The 18,164-nt window shown below is 42.5% G+C and overlaps 1 protein-coding gene across 2 annotated transcripts in view; it reads right to left on the bottom strand.

Moving 5' to 3' along the window:
• The window catches only part of cdon (cell adhesion associated, oncogene regulated), a 139,941-nt gene that overhangs the window by 86,590 nt on the left and 35,187 nt on the right, over nt 1-18,164 (bottom strand). For both annotated transcript variants that reach the window (XM_069894453.1, XM_069894452.1), the window contains exons 2-4: nt 8,989-9,114; nt 6,450-6,725; nt 3,275-3,421 (exon numbers count right to left, since the gene is read on the bottom strand). In XM_069894453.1, coding sequence (XP_069750554.1) covers nt 3,275-3,421; nt 6,450-6,725; nt 8,989-9,064 — 499 coding nt within the window. In that variant the 5' untranslated portion in view covers nt 9,065-9,114. The remainder of the gene's footprint in view (nt 1-3,274; nt 3,422-6,449; nt 6,726-8,988; nt 9,115-18,164) is intronic.

Raw genomic sequence — 18,164 nt, 5'->3', positions numbered from 1 at the left:
GTGTTGGTCAGGAAGCAACAAACATAGAGCCTCTGTACTGGATCCTTGACTTTCTCATCAGAAGACGAGTCAACCTCTCCTCCTCAATGATTATCAACACAGGCGCACCCCAATGCATGCGTGCTTAGCCCAGCGCTCTACTCATTATACACCCATGACTGTGTGGCCAGGCATAATTCCTATGCCATCTACAAGTTTGCTGATGACACCACAGTTGTCAGCAGAATCACTAACAGCAATGAGGAAGCGTACAGGAGGGAGATAGAACAGCTCTGAGTAGTGTTACAACAACCACCTTGTGTTCAACAGTAGCAAAACCAAGAAGATGATTGTGGACTTCAAGAGGGAATCAGAGAAGAACACAACCCAGTCCTCTTCAAGGGTTGAGTAGTGGAGAGGGTCAAGAACTTCAAATTCCTGGGTGTCAACATCTGCGAAGACCTGTCCTGGAGCAACCACATTGATGCAATCACAAAGAAAGCTCACCAGTGGCTATACTTTGTGAGGTGTCTGAGGAGGTTCAGTATGTTACCAAAGACTCTCATAAACGTCTACAGGTGTACCGTGGAGATCATTCTGGCTGGTTGCATCACTGCCTGGTATAGAGGGACAAACTTTCAGGTCAAGAATAAACTCCAGAGGCTTGTGACATCACAGGCACCAGACTATACTCCATCAAGGTCATCTATATGAGGCGGTGTCTTAAAAAAAAGCAGCTTCTATTATTAAACACCCTCACCACCTAATCCATGCCCTCTTCACTCTGCTAGCATCAGGAAAAAGGTACAGGAACTTAAAGACGAGTACTCAGTGATGCAAGGACAGCTTCTTCCCCGCTGCCATCAGATTCCTGATTAATCAATGAACCAAAGACACGGCCTTACTTTTCATGCACTGCTATCTTTATTTTTTATATTATTGTATTGAAGGTTCATAATATGAATGTTTACATTAAGATGCTGCTGGAAAACAACGAATTTCAGGACTTGTTCAAGACAATAATTCCTGATTGTGATCTTGGTCAAGGTGTCACAAAGGTTGTACCAAAAGGGCCTCACCTTTGTACAAAGCCAGTTAGAGTGCAGGGATGAGTCGACCACTATACTACATCTGAAACACATTTCTGACAATTCAGGTTTAAATCTATGTAGTTTCTGTGGGGTGAGGTACAGTTGATGGAGGAAATTATAGTGAACAAGTCTGCACCGAGCATTAATGGTAGCTGAAAAGCTGCCTTGACATAAATCTGACGACAGGTGTTCATCAATTGTTATATTCAGATCTGATTCCCATTCACTCTAGATTTCTGCAAACCTAGCTTTGGGCCTTTGTTCAGCATCTAAACCTTCCTGACTAATCTCCCATGTGGTCCTCTCTTCTTCCAACCAGATCTCCAATATCCCTCAAAAACCAAGGTTCCCTATGCCTGCAGACCTTGCATTTTATCCTGACAGAAATATACAAATTCTGTACTCTCAAAATTTCACCTTTGAAGGTTCTCCACTAACCTTGCACATCGTTGCTAGAAAACAACATCCCAATCCACGCAATCTAGATCCTTTCTCATTTCCTCAAAATTAGCCTTTCTCCAATTTAGAATCTCAAACCGAGGCCCAGACCTATCTTTCTCCATAATTAACTTGAAACTAATGGCATTATGATCACTGGACCCAAAATGTCCCCCTACACGTTGTTCTGTCACCTGTCCTGTCTCATTCCCGAATAGGAGACCCAGTACTGCACTCTCTATAGTTGGTACCTCCATATATTGATTTGGAAAACTTTCCTGAACACATATGACTCATCTCAAGGTTGCAACATCATGAGTCTAAGTTCATGCGTGTTACTAGCATACACAACCTCAATTGCAATCAGAGTGGTCACAGTGTTGGATAGACAATATGCGCTGGAGTAGGCCATTCGGCCCATCGAGCTAACACCACCATTCATTTAGATCATGGCTGATCTTCCACTATCAGTATCCTGTCCCTGCCTTCTCCCCATAACCCTCAATTCCCCTATCCACAAGAACCTTATCTAGCTCCCTCTTAAACTTAGCCAAAGAACCCACCTCTACCATCTTCTTCAGCAAAGCATTCCACAGACCAACAACTCTCTGGGTAATTTTTTTTTCCTCATCTCTATCCTAAAGGGCGTTCCTTGTATTCTTAAACTATGGCCTCTAGTTCTAGTCTCCCCCAACATTGGGAACATGTAATCAGTTTCTATTGTGTTGAATCCCTTAATAATATTATATACCTCAATCATATCTCTCCTCATCCAGTTTATCCAACCTTTCAGCATACGTCAATCCTGTCATCCTGGGAACTAACTTTGTGAATCTATGCGGCACTCCCTCAATAGCAAGAATGTCCTTCCTCAAATTAGGAAGCCAGAACCGGACACAGTTCTCTCGGTGTGGTCTCACCAGGGCCCTGTACAACTGCAGAAGGACATCTTTACTCCTATACTCTATTCCCCTTTTTATGAAGGCCAACATGGCATTTGCCTTCTCCCACCTTGTTGAACCTGCATGCTAGCTTTTCGTGACTGATGTACAAGTACACCTAGATCACAATGTTTTACCCCACTCCCTGACTTGACTCCATTTAAATAATAATCTGCCTTCCTGCTCCTGGCACCAAAGTGGATAATCTCACATTTATCCACATTAAAATGCATCTTCCATGCATCCGCCCACTCACCCAACCTGTCCTAATGTCCCTGCATTTTCCTGACATCCTCCTCACACTTCACACTGCCACCCAGTTTCACGTCATCTGCAAATTCGCTAATGTTATTTATAATCCCCTTACCTAAATTATTACTATATATGACATAAAAAAACACAGGACCCAGCACCGAGCCCTGCGGGACCCCACTTGTCATATCTGCCATCCCAAAAGTGACCCGTTAATCCCTACTCTTTGCTTCCTGTCTGACAACCAATTTTCTATCCATGTCAGCACCCTACCCACACTACCGTGCTCTCTGATTTTGCCTACTAATCTCCTATGCGGGACCTTATCAAAAGCCTTCTGAAAGGCCAAATGTGTACTGGAAATACCATTGGTGCAAGCAAAGAATACAGTTCTTAAACAAATAGAAAACAAAGCATTAGATCCAGCATCTAATCTATGCAATGCAAGATTAGATAATTATCTCCAAATCCAATAACCTACTGATTTTTTTTTAAGAAAAAGACCTTCAGGGTTATGTAGGAAAGTTAGATAGTTTGTACATGCCCTTCACCTCAAGGCCTAATTACACTTACCTGTAGATTGCTCAAGCCATTTTCCCCTCACTCGGTAGCGGATGAGTGCGGAGGGTTTACTATTGGGTAAATGACATTCTATAACACCTGTGCTTCCTTCATCTATTGTAACTACTCGTTGGCTGGGTGGCTGGAAATCACTTATGCCTATAGAAACAGGAAAAGACTACAATCAGCTAAATAATTAATATTTATTTCCAATAAAGAGACAGCAAAGGCTGTAACCTGGAGCAAAAATCAAACTGTTGGAAGAACAGCATCTGTGGAGGGAAAGGAACAGTCTACTTTTCACATTGTGACTACATCTGGAGAGCATCAGGGAATGAAGTCAGAATGAAGAAGAGGGAGAGGAAAAACAGGTAGATAATAAGTGAAATCAGGCGAAGTGGAGGATAATGGAGCTAGGAAAGAGAGGGAAGATATCTGGGAGGCAATAGGTGGACACATACTCCTCCAAAAATACAAAATTACAATGGGCAGATGGAACTGGGTGAGAGAAGGGTAATGGTAGAGACATAGACTAGAAAATAGCATGGAACTGGATGGGAAGGTTGATGGACAGATGAAACTATTTTTTTTAAAAAAGACATACAGCATGGTAACAGACCACGAGTCTGTGCCACCTAATTTATACTCCATTAATCTACACCCCGCTACATTTTTGAACGGTGGGAGGAAATTGAAGACACTAGAGACATCTTCTTTGGCTTGGCTTCGCGGACGAAGATTTATGGAGGGGGTAAAAAGTCCACGTCAGCTGCAGGCTCGTTTGTGGCTGACCAGTCCGATGCGGGACAGGCAGACACGATTGCAGCGGTTGCAAGGGAAAATTGGTTGGTTGGGGTTGGGTGTTGGGTTTTTCCTCCTTTGCCTTTTGTCAGTGAGGTGGGCTCTGCGGTCTTCTTCAAAGGAGGCTGCTGCCCGCCAAACTGTGAGGCGCCAAGATGCACGGTTTGAGGCGTTATCAGCCCACTGGCGGTGGTCAATGTGGCAGGCACCAAGAGATTTCTTTAGGCAGTCCTTGTACCTTTTCTTTGGTGCACCTCTGTCACGGTGGCCAGTGGAGAGCTCGCCATATAATACGATCTTGGGAAGGCGATGGTCCTCCATTCTGGAGACGTGACCCATCCAGCGCAGCTGGATCTTCAGCAGCGTGGACTCGATGCTGTCGACCTCTGCCATCTCGAGTACCACGACGTTAGGGGTGTGAGCGCTCCAATGGATGTTGAGGATGGAGCGGAGACAACGCTGGTGGAAGCGTTCTAGGAGCCGTAGGTGGTGCCGGTAGAGGACCCATGATTCGGAGCCGAACAGGAGTGTGAGACATGCAGACAGGGAAAACATACAAACTCCTTACAGATAGCACGCAATTTGAACCCTGGGTCCAGATCGCTGGCACTGTAAAGGTGTTGTGCTAATTGGTATGTCAACCATAAGGCCCTGGAGAAGGGGATTGGGAAGATCCACCAGGGAGAGAAAAAAACAAGCTAGGTACATGTACAAGTGACATTCAGATGGAAATGGGACAGAGGAATAGGGTGGGTTGGATGGAAAAGTCAGACAATCTAGGCAGATGGGTAGAAGTAGAGAAGTAGGAAAGGAGCACAACATTCAAGCCAGTGGATTGTAAATGACCTGAGAAACTCATGATATCATTCAGCTGGATTGCATGGGCTCGCCGTGGCAGTGGAGAAGGCAGAGGACCAGATAGTTATGGGTTGGAATGAGAGGGGAGATATACAATTAGAAGCTTACAGGTTGAGGTTTTGGACCAGGGATTGCAGCAGTGTATAAACAGGGGAGCAGTACATACTGTTTTTTTTTTCCTAAAGTATAACAGCAAAATGTACTCCTATTATGTCAATAGATCCGTGTATAGTTCTTGAACAGCTTGTAAAATAAGTTGGATAAGCAAAGCAAAAATTACTTTATTTCTCAGTGCATCACATACATAATTGATTTTCTACTTGTGTACTTTAAATAGATTGGAAAATCTTGGGTTCTAATTTCATACCATGTCAACGAAGGACAACTTGTTGTAACAGTGCAGTGCAAGCTTGAATCAGCCATTTCTTTTGCTTTAAAAGCTTTGGAGGAAATTATTAAATCTGTACAAGAAACTCCTGATCTTTTCTGCAAATCATCGCTGCCTGAGTGGAAGAAGCACAACTATCATCTTAAATGGTAAATACTTTGATCAGAGATTGTAACCTCCTAACAAATGAGAGGCTTCACACTATGCTCCAGTATTTTTTCTTTCTTTGGGATTGGGGGAAAATGAGCATGGGAGGACTCCTGACATTTTTTACATTTGCTTCCAAAAGCCAAGCCCAAGATTACACAAAAATCATAGTAATTTTACATTTCAACTGTGCCTGAACTTTGCCCTATGGATGTTTTTCTACATTCCCATGCACCCATTATTAATGCTTTTAATTATATTCAGGTCTGCATATTGTAGACTGATTCCTCAATGGAAAGGAGAAAAGAGGACACCAGTATATACAGTAAAGTACTTTCAGAGAAATATGCAGGCCATATTCCTTCCTGTGTTTTGGATCAAGAATATTCCTTCAGTCCTCTGCACAACAGGTTATTCTCTGCATTACTTCATTCTTCATCAGTTTTCTTTAAGCAATCTGCCCTACATTAATAATTACAACTGCCCCCTCCGACTTCTCTCTCTCCAGGTCTTGGCCAGTTTGGTTCAGAAGGCCAGCAGGTTGCCAAAAATTCAACAATTTTTTCTCTTCACTGCATTCTCTATTTATAATTGAACAAACACACAGTTATTGCCCCTTTAGAACTTTCTATGTTAAGATGCCAAATTTAAGCCACTCTCAGAAGGACAACTTGCGAAACTTCTTGCAAAAGAATAATTATTGTTTAAATTGCTGGAAAAAAAAATCTTGTTTTGCTCCTCTATCTTCTCCAATCTTCAGTCCTAATAAAGGCAGATAAGTGGTTTGGCAGTTCAACCAAAACACAAAACTTGTTATGTCAGAAAAGGACTGGCCAAGATTATTTTCTGCTTAAATCCAGTGTACTGATTGTTGAAATGTAACTGATCAAAAAACAGCAAGTTCTCAGAATATCAGTTGATCAAGAAACTGCACCAACTTGATCTTAAAGAAAATCTGTTTGAAATGTCTTGCATTTCCAGAGAAATACTTACTTGCAATGGTAATGAAAGAAGGACTGCTCACTATAATGCCAAAAGAACTGCTTGCCACACACTGGTACCTCCCAACATGGGACATCTGCAGATTGGAAATAATCAATGATCCAGATCGGATCTCTATACCATTCTGACCGCTATCTGTTATTTTTTGTCCATTGAAGAGCCATGTAATGAATGTCCTGGCAGGTTCTGCAGCACAGTGAAGCTGTACCCGTCCGCCTAGTTTCTGTATCGTGGAGTGGGGCTCTGCTGAGAATTGAGGAGCCACGTCTATGAAAGAATAAGAAAGATTGGTTAGAAACGGTCTCATCTCCCGTCATCAGCACTGCTGACTGTGTTTTTTTGTGAGAATTATGCAAAGTTCAAGTTTTTAAAATACAGTTACAATGCCAACAGATATAAAAAAAACTGATGACAGGAATATACAAAAAGTTTTCCTCCCTTAAATCAGAGATAAATGCCTGGCTCAAAGAGTAGGCAAGAAAACAGGGTTTTAGATTGTATGACTAGAAGATTCATTATTAACATGTGTAATAGCTCAAGTCCAGCCACAAAGATCCATTCTAGTGCACATTCCAAATGGAGTCAAAAAGGTAAAACTAAATGGGATTGGACTGGACATCCATTAGCCAGTGCAGCGCCTGGCACCTACCCCCAGCCCCAACACCCCCCCACCCCCCCAGCAGCACGTCGCCAAACAAGAAGCTATTTGGAGTTTTAAGGATTCTTGAAGTCAAGCAAAATTTAACCTCCATCATCACAAAAATGAAACAAACATTGTCATTTTGCACTTAATGTTTTCCAACTTCAAACTTCCACACAGAATTTTTTAAAAATTCAGGATAAACACCTGAATAAGAAATAAGAAAGAAATAAAATGCTAATTTTAGAAACAAGCAGAAAAATGAGAGAAATATTTGATGAGTAGTAAAATGCAACTTTTAGCATGGTGAATATTAAAGCATATATTGGAACAGATGTAAAATACTTAATGCGTCTTGTACTTTAAGAAATCCTGACAGCTCAGGACAGCTCAATGGTATGCCTTTGGCAACCCAAGTTCAATCCTGATCTCAGATACTGACTGTGAGAAGTTTGCACATTTACACTGAAACTAGGTAGGTTACCTCAGATGATTCTGTTTCTTCCCACATCCCAATGTTATACTTGTCAGTTAAATGGCTACTGTAAAAATTGCCTTTAATTATGATGGATGGTAGGAGAATCAATGGAGTTCATGAGAAAATGCGAAAGGTCAAAATAGCCTCCTTTCATGCCCAAGACCATTTGAGAAATTAATATAGTTCCAGATTTTTCTGTGAATTACACTCATATGTATGGGTAACACTGTCCTATTTCTACAAGACTGCCAGAGCTTAGAGCTATGTGTAGTTCTTTGGCAGCTGAATGGCAACCACAAAGTTTAGTGAGTTTACCATCATTCAGGTACAATATTCTTGAAATAACTTATTGAACATACTTGCTTTTATAGAGTAAAACAGTGTGGAAACAGCCCCTTGTCTACACACCCACCTGCCTGGAATTGGTCCATATTCCTCTAACCTTATCCATGTACAGCTAGTCTTCGACTTCCAACCTACATGAGTTACGTCCACCCCCACATATGACCAAAATTTTTTTTAAAGATCTTTATTAAAACCACTGTACAAGTAAATATTTTGTATTAAAAGTACTGTATTCAGTGGTCTCCACTCCCGGTGGTAGCCCAAAGTCCCCACTCCCTGTGCAGCCCAAGATTCCTGTTCCTGACTTTCGACCAAACCAGAGTTACAGCCAATCCTTCGGTCCCTATTACAGTGGTAAGTCAGGGACTATCTGTATCCGTCCAATTTTTTCTTAAACATTGCATTAGCATCTGCCTTAATCGCCTCTTCCAGCAGCCTATTCCATACATCCACCATTCCTGTTAAATATATTCCCCCTCATCTTAAACCCATGTCCTTTGGTTACTGATTCCCCTACTCTGGGTAAAAATCTGCGGTCATCATAGAAACATAGAAGATAGGAGCAGGAGTAGGTCATTCGGCCCTTCGAGCCTGCTCTGCCATTCAATGAGATCATGGCTGATCTTAAAGTTCAGTACCCCGTCCCTGCCTTCTCTCCGTAACCCCTAATTCCCTTATATCTGATCTATTCCTTTTGTGATTTTTATACCTTGTATATAAAGTATGCCTTGATCTTGAAATCAGGATTTATGCATAAATGTTAGATAAACCAGCAAAACATTCAAATGCTAACACTGTAAACAGCATTTAAGAAACAATTTTTGAACTTTAATACTGAATGGTGGTTAATCATTTTCACAAAAGGAATATGGTACTAGATGGGAGAACAGAAACCACAATATTCGGGATGCTGAATGACAATAGATGTTATAATGGGGAATAGGCAATGAGAAGTGATAACTTAATCACTTATCTATCCGTATGAGTTATGCAGTGAGCATTAGAGTTCAAACACAAATCTTAATACTTCAAACTAAGCAAACGACACGCTTTAAAGGATGACTTACCTGCCCTGATACAGGAAAAGAGAACAGCGAGTCCAACACTGAACACAGGGTGCAGTAGCCCTGTCTCTGGATCCATTGCACCTTGTCAGGAAAGCAAGGCTGAAAAGTTCTGCAGCACGGCACAATCTGTTGGGAAAAGGCATTGTTAATCAGAGGAGAAAAGCAAAATTCTGATTGTGTTTTTTGTGAGAATTATGCAAAGTTCAAGTTTTTAAAATACAGCTACAATGCTCAACAGATATAAAAAAAACTGATGACAGGAATATACAAAAAGTTTTCCTCCCTTAAATCAGAGATAAATACCTGGCTCAAAGAGTAGGCAAGAAAACAGGGTTTTATTTAAGGGCGTAAATGTTTTGTGTAAAATTAAGGAACATGGCAATGGGAAGTAATAGGCATAGTTTGAAAGAAGAGCATAAGAATAAATTAATCTGTATCAGGATGGCAGACACTATTGAGGTACAGCATCAGCTGATTTCAAAATACAAATTATGTGAACAAGAAAGCAGAATGCAATATTTTGAAGTTCATTGACAACAAGGAAGCTGCAGAAAGGTTTGAGATGATGGATTGCTTGAGGGAGTCAAGAGAAGCACTATAATGAAATCTGAAATAATCCACTTTGATAGGTAGCTATCATTTAAACAATGACAGAAAGATAGCTATTATCGTATTTAAACGACAAAAGGTTGGTAAGTTAGCGAAATACAAGAACTGCAGACGCTTGAATCTTGAGCCAATAATGAGAAGCTGAATGGAGTCAGCAGGTCAGGCAGAATTCATGGAGAGAAATTGTCTAAGCATTGGATCTGGACCCTTTGTAATGGTAAAAGATGAACAAATAGACTTGGGTTTTCTTGTATACTAGTTACTGAAAACAAATGTGCAGATGCACCAAGATGGCTTGTTGACTTTCATGATACTAAGGTTTTAGTACAGGATCAAGGAGGTTTCATTACAATTATACAGATCCTTGATGTGACCATATCTGGACTATTGTGGGCAGTTCTGATCTCTTTACCAAAAACAAAAAAGGATACACTTGCCATAGAAGAAAAATAATGAGGGCTCACTAGACGGATTCCTCCTCCTGTTGAATGAGGAGAGATTAGGACAACTGTCTGATTTGATGAATGAGAGAGAATCCAATTGAAATTTACAAAATTCTGTCAGGATTACAGAAATGAGGGAATTAATTTAAGGTAAATTTCATAGGTGATGAAGGTACAACCAGATGAAGTGGATTTGGAATTTTACATAAAAAGGTAATAACAGCAGATAAGCAGTTGCACATATTTAAACAATCCTCAATAACTGAAGAATAAAGGTTCTAAGGAATTTTATGTCTAAATAAAGGATGGTCTCAGGCAGATAAGGTTCAAAAGTTGATAAAAGCAGAAAATACAAAATAAATCTAGAAAAGCATTTCTAAATTAAGTAAAAATGAAAATAACAGCGAGTGAATTTTGGTCCTTTGGAAGGGAAATTAATAATGAGGAAATAAGGAAATGGCAGAGAGTTTAAACAAATTTTCTGCATGTTCTCATAGTGGAAGAGATTAAGGGCATTTCAAAGAAATATAAAACAAAGAACATTAAATAATCATCACTTGAGAAAATGGTATGAGGTAAACTTATCGGACTGAAGTTCAAAATTCCTTGGATCTGACAGTGTACACACAATAATTGGCAGAAATAGCTGATGCACGGGAAGCAGTTTTTTAAATGCTCTCAACTGTTGGACGGCCAGAGTTGGGGTGACATGGTTAGTGTAATGGTTAGCAGAATGCTGTTATGCTGCCAGTGATCAAGACTGGGGTTTGAATCCTGTTCTGTCTTTAAGGAGATTTCTTCCCAAATCTGCAGGTCAATTGGGCGGCACAGGCTCGTGGGCCAAAATGGCACTTTAGCGTGCTGTATGAATAATTAAAAAATTAAATTAATTTAAAATACACTGGAAAACACTAAATATAACAATGTTATTCAAAAAGATGAGATAAAGCAGAGAATTATAGGCCAGTAAGTCCAATATCAGTCACAAGTCGTAATAAAATAGTTTTAAAATAATGATTTAGTTATGAAAGGAAAGTGGTGTTTAGCAGATGCAATGGAGCATCGTGGATGAAATTAAACCACTGGATTTATCTTATATTCAAAAAGCATGAAGGTTCCACATAGAAACCATACTGCAGTTAATGATAATTAAAATTAATATTAGAGGGTTTTAACTGAAGGAATGCCAACAAACAGATCAATACATTATTTTTTGAGTAATTTTAACCATGAGTTAATATTGGGGCCAAAGCAATGTACATGTCTGTGATGAAGGGACCAAATCTTCTGTGTCTAAACTTGCTGAGTAAAGAGATAGGAGAAAATCAAGTTGTGAGGAAAACAAACACGTTGCAAAGGCATACAGTCTGCTTATGAGTTGGGCAAAATATGGCAAAAAAAAGTACAAAGTGAATTAATGTCATTATCCACTTCGTTAGAAAAATCAGAATATTGTCTAAATGAGTTATGATCGATGAGCCATTTAGAGAATGTGCGAGTATAAAGCTGCAAGCAGGTAGGGTATGAGAAAGGTTATGCAAGAGGGACCATTCATACTACACTGCTCCGGTGAAATTGCTCCAAGAGCATTGTGGAAAGATAATATTGTTTTAGTAGAGGTAATATTCAGCAGACCGACTCCTGCAGTGAATGGGCTGCCATGATGAAAGCATGAGCAAATTGGACCTGTGCACTTCAGTTTAGAAGAATGCAAGATGATCTTATTAATATAAAAACACAACAAAATGCTGGAGGAGTTCAGCCTGTCTTTTCAGCATCCATAAAAAGCAAAGAGATCTTGCCAACGTTTCAGGCCTGAGCCCTTCTTCAAGGAATAAGCAGAATGAGCCAGAAGCAATAAATTTCAGAAAGTCTCAGAATTTAGACAGTGTCGGCTGGGGAAGGATTCCAGACCAACAAACAGTGTTCATTGAATATGATATGGTACGAGGTAAGAATTTATCATGTTTGTGTGGAAGGAGACAGGGAGAGACAGAGCTGGGAGAAGGGGACAGGGGAAGAAGTGGTTTAACAAAAGCCAGAGAAGTTGATATTTAATGACTGGGTGTCCAGTTGGAAGATGAGTTGTTGTTCCTCCAATTTGCGGGTGGTCTCAATCTGGCAAAGCAGGAGATCATGGGCAGACATGTCAGCAAGAACATGGGATGGGGAATTGAAATGGGTGGCCACTAGGAGATCTATACTATTGCGCCGGATAGAGCTGGTGTGCACAACAAAGCAATGGGAGCACAATGGGAGCACCGGATGCAGTAGATGACTCCTGCAGATTCACAAGTGAAATGCTGCTTCACTTGAAGGTCTGTTTGGGGTTCCAAATGGTGGTGAGGGAGGAGATATGGGCACAAGTGGAGAATCCTCTGCAGTCACAGGGTCAGGTCCCAAGGGGACAATGATTGGTGGGGAGGGAGGAATGGACAAGGGAATCACAGAGGAAGCAGTCCTTGTGGAAGATGGAAAGAAGAGGGGAATATGTGTCTTGTGGTGGGATTACATAGTAGATGTTGGAAATAGTGGAGGAGGATGTGTTGGATGCAGAGACTGGTGGAGTGGTAGGTGAAGACAAAAGGAATCCAGTCCTTGTTGCATGTTGGGAGGAGAGTGCCAGGGCAGATGTGTAAGTAAGAGGATATGTGGGTGTGCACAGTTAATGGTGATAGAGGGAAAGCCACACAGTTTGAAGGAGGACATCTTTGATTATCTGGCATGGAAGTCCTCATCCTGGTTCGATGGAGACTGAGGAACTGAGAGAATGGAATGGAACCTTACAGGGGATAGGGTGGGAAGAGGTGTAGTCATGGTAGCTGTGGTTGGTGGCTTTATAAAAAATGTCTTGAGAGTTTGCCTCTTGAGATGGAGGCAGAGAGTTTGAGGAAAGGGAGAGCGTAGCTAGAGATGGATCAAATGACCTTAATCCTGGGTGCAGTTTCTACTACAATCACAGCGTCTGCATACTTTTGAGTCTCACTTGATCTTATTAATATCCACAGGTTTCCAAGAGGCCTTTACAGAATAGTTTGCTGCAAGAATGTTTGCTCTGGTGAGGGAGTCTACAACAAGGAGCACAAGACTCAGAATCAAAAAGAAATGCATTTAAGGTGAGGAGAGATTTCTTCTGAGAGTTGTATATCTTTGGAGTTCTTGGAGCAGAGAGTTATGAACTGAGTCACAAGGTATATTCAAACCAGAGACTTTTTTAAAAATTATTGTGGGGATAAGGCAGAAAAGTAGAACTGAGACCAACAATCTTAAAAGTCAAGTTATTGTTGTCTGATTGTACAAGTACAACCTGACAAAACAGTTTTCTGGACTTCGGTGCAAAGTATGTAGACATACAACCAGACATAACTCACATACAGGCAAACAAGACATTATGCAGGACAAGTCTTTCATCCATCTATATAAAAATAAATAAATATTGTTTCATGAATATGAGAGTCTTGGATTAGTGTTAGCAGTTGGTTTGGTCATTCAGCATTCTCACTGCCTATAGGAAGAAGCTGTTCCTCAGATTGGTGGTGCTGGCTCTCATACTCTTGCATCTTTTCCCTGATGGAAGAAGCAGAAAGATGCTGTGGGCAGGGTGGAAGAGGTCCTTGATAATTTTGTGCACCCTCTTCTGACAATGATCCTAGTAGATCACGTTCACTGGGGGTGAAGAGAGACTCTAGTGATCCTCTCTGCCACTCTTATGGTCCTGTGGATTAACCTCCGATCCATTTCTCTGCAGCTATTGTACCAAACTGTGATGAAGCCGGCCAGGACATTCTCGGGAAAGCTCCTATAGAAGGTTGACATAATGCTCGCTTCAGTCTTCTCAGGAAGTGCAGCTGCTGTTGCACCTTCCTGACAAGTGAGGAGATGATGAGTGTCTATGTTAGGTCACTAGTTAAGTGAACTCAGTGCTCTCCACTTTTCTCTACTACAGAATTGTTGATATGTAGTTGTTCCTGATCCTCCTGAAGTCCACGATCATCATCTTCGTCTTGTCTACATTGAGACTAAGGTTGTTACTCCTGCATTTCACCTCATATCTGAAGTGCGACTCATTGTCATTAATAAGGCTAACTACTGTTGTGTGATCGGCAAACTGGATGACATTGTTGGAGCTGGACCTGGTGATTCAGTCGTGGGTCAGTAGCAAGAACAAGAGGTGCACCAGTGCTCAGCGAGACATTCTGCTACTGACCTGAACAAACTGTGGTCTTTCCGTTAGGAAGTATAGGACCTACTAACAGAGAGAGGTACTGAGTCCCAGCAAGGACAGCTTCTTCACCAGCCTCTGGGGAATAAGTTGAAGAAGATGAATAGCAACCTGGTGTATGAGGCATCGTTCTTCAGGTGGGTCAGGACAGAGTGAAGTTACAAGGCTTTAGCAACGTCTGTAGAACTGTTTCTTCTATAAGCGAACTGAAAAGGATCCAGTGTCTCTGGGAGGTGTGCTTTGACAAGTTCCATCACCAGATCCTTGAAGCATTTCATAATGGTGGAGGTCAGTATCACAGTGCGTCATTGAGGCCTGATATTGTTATCCTCTTAGGTACTGAGATGATGGTGACTGTCTTGTAAACTAAGGGGTCATTGGACTGCTGCAGTGAGATGTTGAAGATTCCAGTGAAGGTCTCCATCAATTGGTCTGCGCAATCCTTCAGTACCTGACAAAGTATGTTTACCTTGGAAAGGGGGTCTCCTCACCTCGGCTGTGACTATGCGGCCATAATTCTATGGAAAGGTGGTAATGAATGTACTGTTTTTTCCTATTTAAGTTTTCTTTCTCTAGAGATGCACACTTCTGTGGGCATCTAGTACATCGAGCAGCAGAGTACATGTTATTCAGCCCACAATGTTGTGCCGACCTATACATACCTACACCATCTATTTTTCTTTCATCTATGTGCCTGCGTAAGTCTCTTAAATGTTCCTATTGTTCCAGTCTCCACCACCATCCTTGGCGATGCATTCAAGGGACCCAAAGCACAGTGTAAAGAAATTTACCCCTGATGTCTCCCTGAAACTTTCCTCCCTTCACTTTAACCATATAACCATTTACGGAGCGGAAACAGGCCATGTTGGCCTTTCGAGTCCGCACTGGTTCACTGATTTTGTGCTTCCTCTTCAGGCATTGGTCCTGGTAGATCTTCATTCAATAACGATGGGCGAATTCAATGCAGGTGGAATCAGTCTTTGTACAGATGTTATCTGGTGTTTGCCACTCCTGCCCTGGGAAAAGCCTGCTGGCTGTCTTGGTGATCTATCCCTCTCACAATCTTGTAGACCTCTATTGTCACCTCTCATCCTTCTTCTCTCCAAAGAGGAAAGCCCTAGCTCTGCTAACCTTGCCTCACAAGACACATATTGCAATCCAGGCAATATCCTGGTAAATCTCCTCTGCATCCTCTCTATAGCTTCCACACCCTTTCTGTAATGAGGTGACCAGAACTGAACAGAATATTCTAAGTGTGGTCTCACCTGAGATTTATAGAGCTGCAACATTACCTCACAACTCCTGAACTCAATCCTCCAACTAATGGTCCAGGAAAAAGCAACATGCTCTCAGACTTCTGTGTGTGTGGGGGGGGGGGGGGGGGGGGGGAGAGGAGGGGGGGATAGAGGTATAAAGGGATTGGACATCGTTCATGAAGATGGGGTGGTCTGGTTCGGAGAATCTAAAGTAATTGAGGAGATGGAAGGAATGTGAGGTGTCACGGATGTAGGTGGGGAGGGATTGGACCAGGTAAGAAAGGATAGTCAAAATAGGATGAAATGAGTTCGGTGGGGCAGGAGCAGGCAGAAACAATGGGTCTACCCGGATGGTTGGGAGGTAGAAACTGGCAGTGCGGTGATGGGAGAGAATGAGATTGGTAGCTGTGGAGGGGAGGTGACCAGAGGTGATGAGGTTGGAGATGGTTTTGGAGACAGTGGCTTGATGTTTGGTGGTGGGGTCTTGTGGGGAGGGTTGATAGGAAGAGGTGCCTGAGAGCTGTTGAATGGTCTTGGCAAGATACAGGTCATTACGCCAGACCACAACTGCCCTACCCTTTCAACGGATTTGATGGTGAAGATGGGATGATTGTGGAGAAAGTGGAAGATAGAGCATTCTGAGGAGGTGAGGTTGTAATACAAGAGGGGGGTGGTAAAGTTGAGATGGTTGATGTCTCGGCAGCAGTTGGAAATAAAAAGGCCCAGAGTAGGCAGCCGGCCAGGACGAGATGTCCAGGAGGAGGAAGATGAAGTAGGAGAAAGGTCCTGGGTGGGGGATGGAGAGTTGTGGTTATGTAAGTGGTACCGGAGGTGGCAGAAGAGTTTGGCATCGTGGCATGCATGGAACTCATTGAGGTGTGGGCAGAGGGGGACAAATGTGAAGCCTCCACTGAGGACTGAACGCTCTGTCTCAGAGAGGGGAAGGTCAGAGGGGATATTGAAAACCAAACAAGGGTTAGAATGGGGATCGGAGTTATGGAGGGTGTTGAGGGGAAGGGGAGGAGGAGGGTTGGGAAGGTCTGAAGATGGAGGTGGGATGTGGGGAGGTTGGGGTAGGGAGGTTCAGGAAGTCAGAGGGGCAGGGAAGGAGGGGAGAGAGTAGGGGAGGTCAGAGGGGGAGGAGGTAGGAAGGGTAGCTAGAGAGAAAGAGGAAGAGATGTCGGAGGTTTGGGGAGGAGGATAGGGAGGGGGAGATGGAGGTGGAGTGGGGAAGGATTCAGGAGGATAGGGAAGGAGTAGTGAGGAGGATAAGTGAGAGGGACCCAGTGGTGAGATCAGGACTCTGGTAACAGTCTGTGTTGGGAACTACGTAGTGCAAGTCAGTGAGGGAGGCGCCAGTATCTTCTTCTGCAGTGATGGAGTTGGCAGTCGAGGCAGCAGTAGCTCCGGTGAATAGGGGGGTCAGGGTTGTTGTTGCGCTGGGCGGCCGTGGCGCCGGGAACTCCATGGGGTCCACAGCCAAGGTTGGCATTCCAGTGAATGCCCGTGGACCTCAAAGTTTTCCTTAATCATACTTGCCAAAGCCTTCTCGTGCCCCCTTTTAGCTCTCCCAAGTCCTTTCTTAAGTTCGTTCTTTCCTGGCTACCATACAATTCTCATGAGCCATTCCTGTTTATGTATGCTTCCTTCTTCCTCTTAACTAGTTGCCTCAACTATTTTGTCAACCACTGTTGCCTTTCTTACTATTTTTCCCTGTCTCAGTGGGACAAACCTATTCAGAACCCAGTGCAAGTGGTCCCTAAACATTCTCATTACTTCTTTGTTTCGAGAACATCTGTTCCCTATTTACTCTCCCTAGTTTCTGCCTCCTCATCCCATAGAAATTAGCCCTTTGTCTGCTTTTCATTTTGTCTGCTTTTGTCCTTGTCAATAGCTACACTAAAGCTCAAGGACATGGTCACTATCACCAAAATTCTCCCCCGTTGAGAGGTCTGTCATCTGACCAGGTTCATTACTGAGTACTAGATTCAGTATGGCCTCTCCTCTTGCCAGTTGGTCCACATTCTGTGTCAGGAATCCTTCTTGGACACACATGACAAATTCTTCCCCATCTATTCCTCTTCCATCAAGGAGGTGCCAGTTAATTTTTGGGAAGTTAAAGTCTCCCATAACAACAACCCTGTAATTTCTGCACCATTCCAAAATTTGCCTGCTTATCTGTTCCTCTTGAAGGCTATTTGGAGGCCTATAGACTACTCCCAAATCAGAGATTGCTCCCTTCCTATTTCTGACTTCCAGCCATACCGACTCAGTAGACACTCTCTCCACAGTGTCCTCCCTTTCTGCAGCTGTGATACTGCCCCTGACTAATAATGCTACTTCACCCCCTCTTTTACCTCCCATCCTATAACTTTTAAAACATCCAAACCCTGATACCTGTATCAGCCAATCCTGTCCTTGAATCACCTATTGCCTCTGTAATGGCCACATTATAATTCCACATATTGATACATTGCTGTAAGTTGATCTCCTTTACGGCTAATACTCCCTACATTGAAGTAGACACATTTCATATCCTCCAACTGACTACATTTATGCTTCCTCCCATCTGTCTTTCCTCACAAACCCACTTTTCCACCTTTTGCTCTATTCCTTGCTCTCACATTCTGGTTCCCATCCCACTGC

Source organism: Narcine bancroftii, chromosome 8, assembly GCF_036971445.1.
Source record: "Narcine bancroftii isolate sNarBan1 chromosome 8, sNarBan1.hap1, whole genome shotgun sequence".
Taxonomy (NCBI): domain Eukaryota; kingdom Metazoa; phylum Chordata; class Chondrichthyes; order Torpediniformes; family Narcinidae; genus Narcine; species Narcine bancroftii.
Note: the sequence above shows the minus strand (reverse complement) of the source record. Positions and strands in the feature narration are given on the sequence as shown.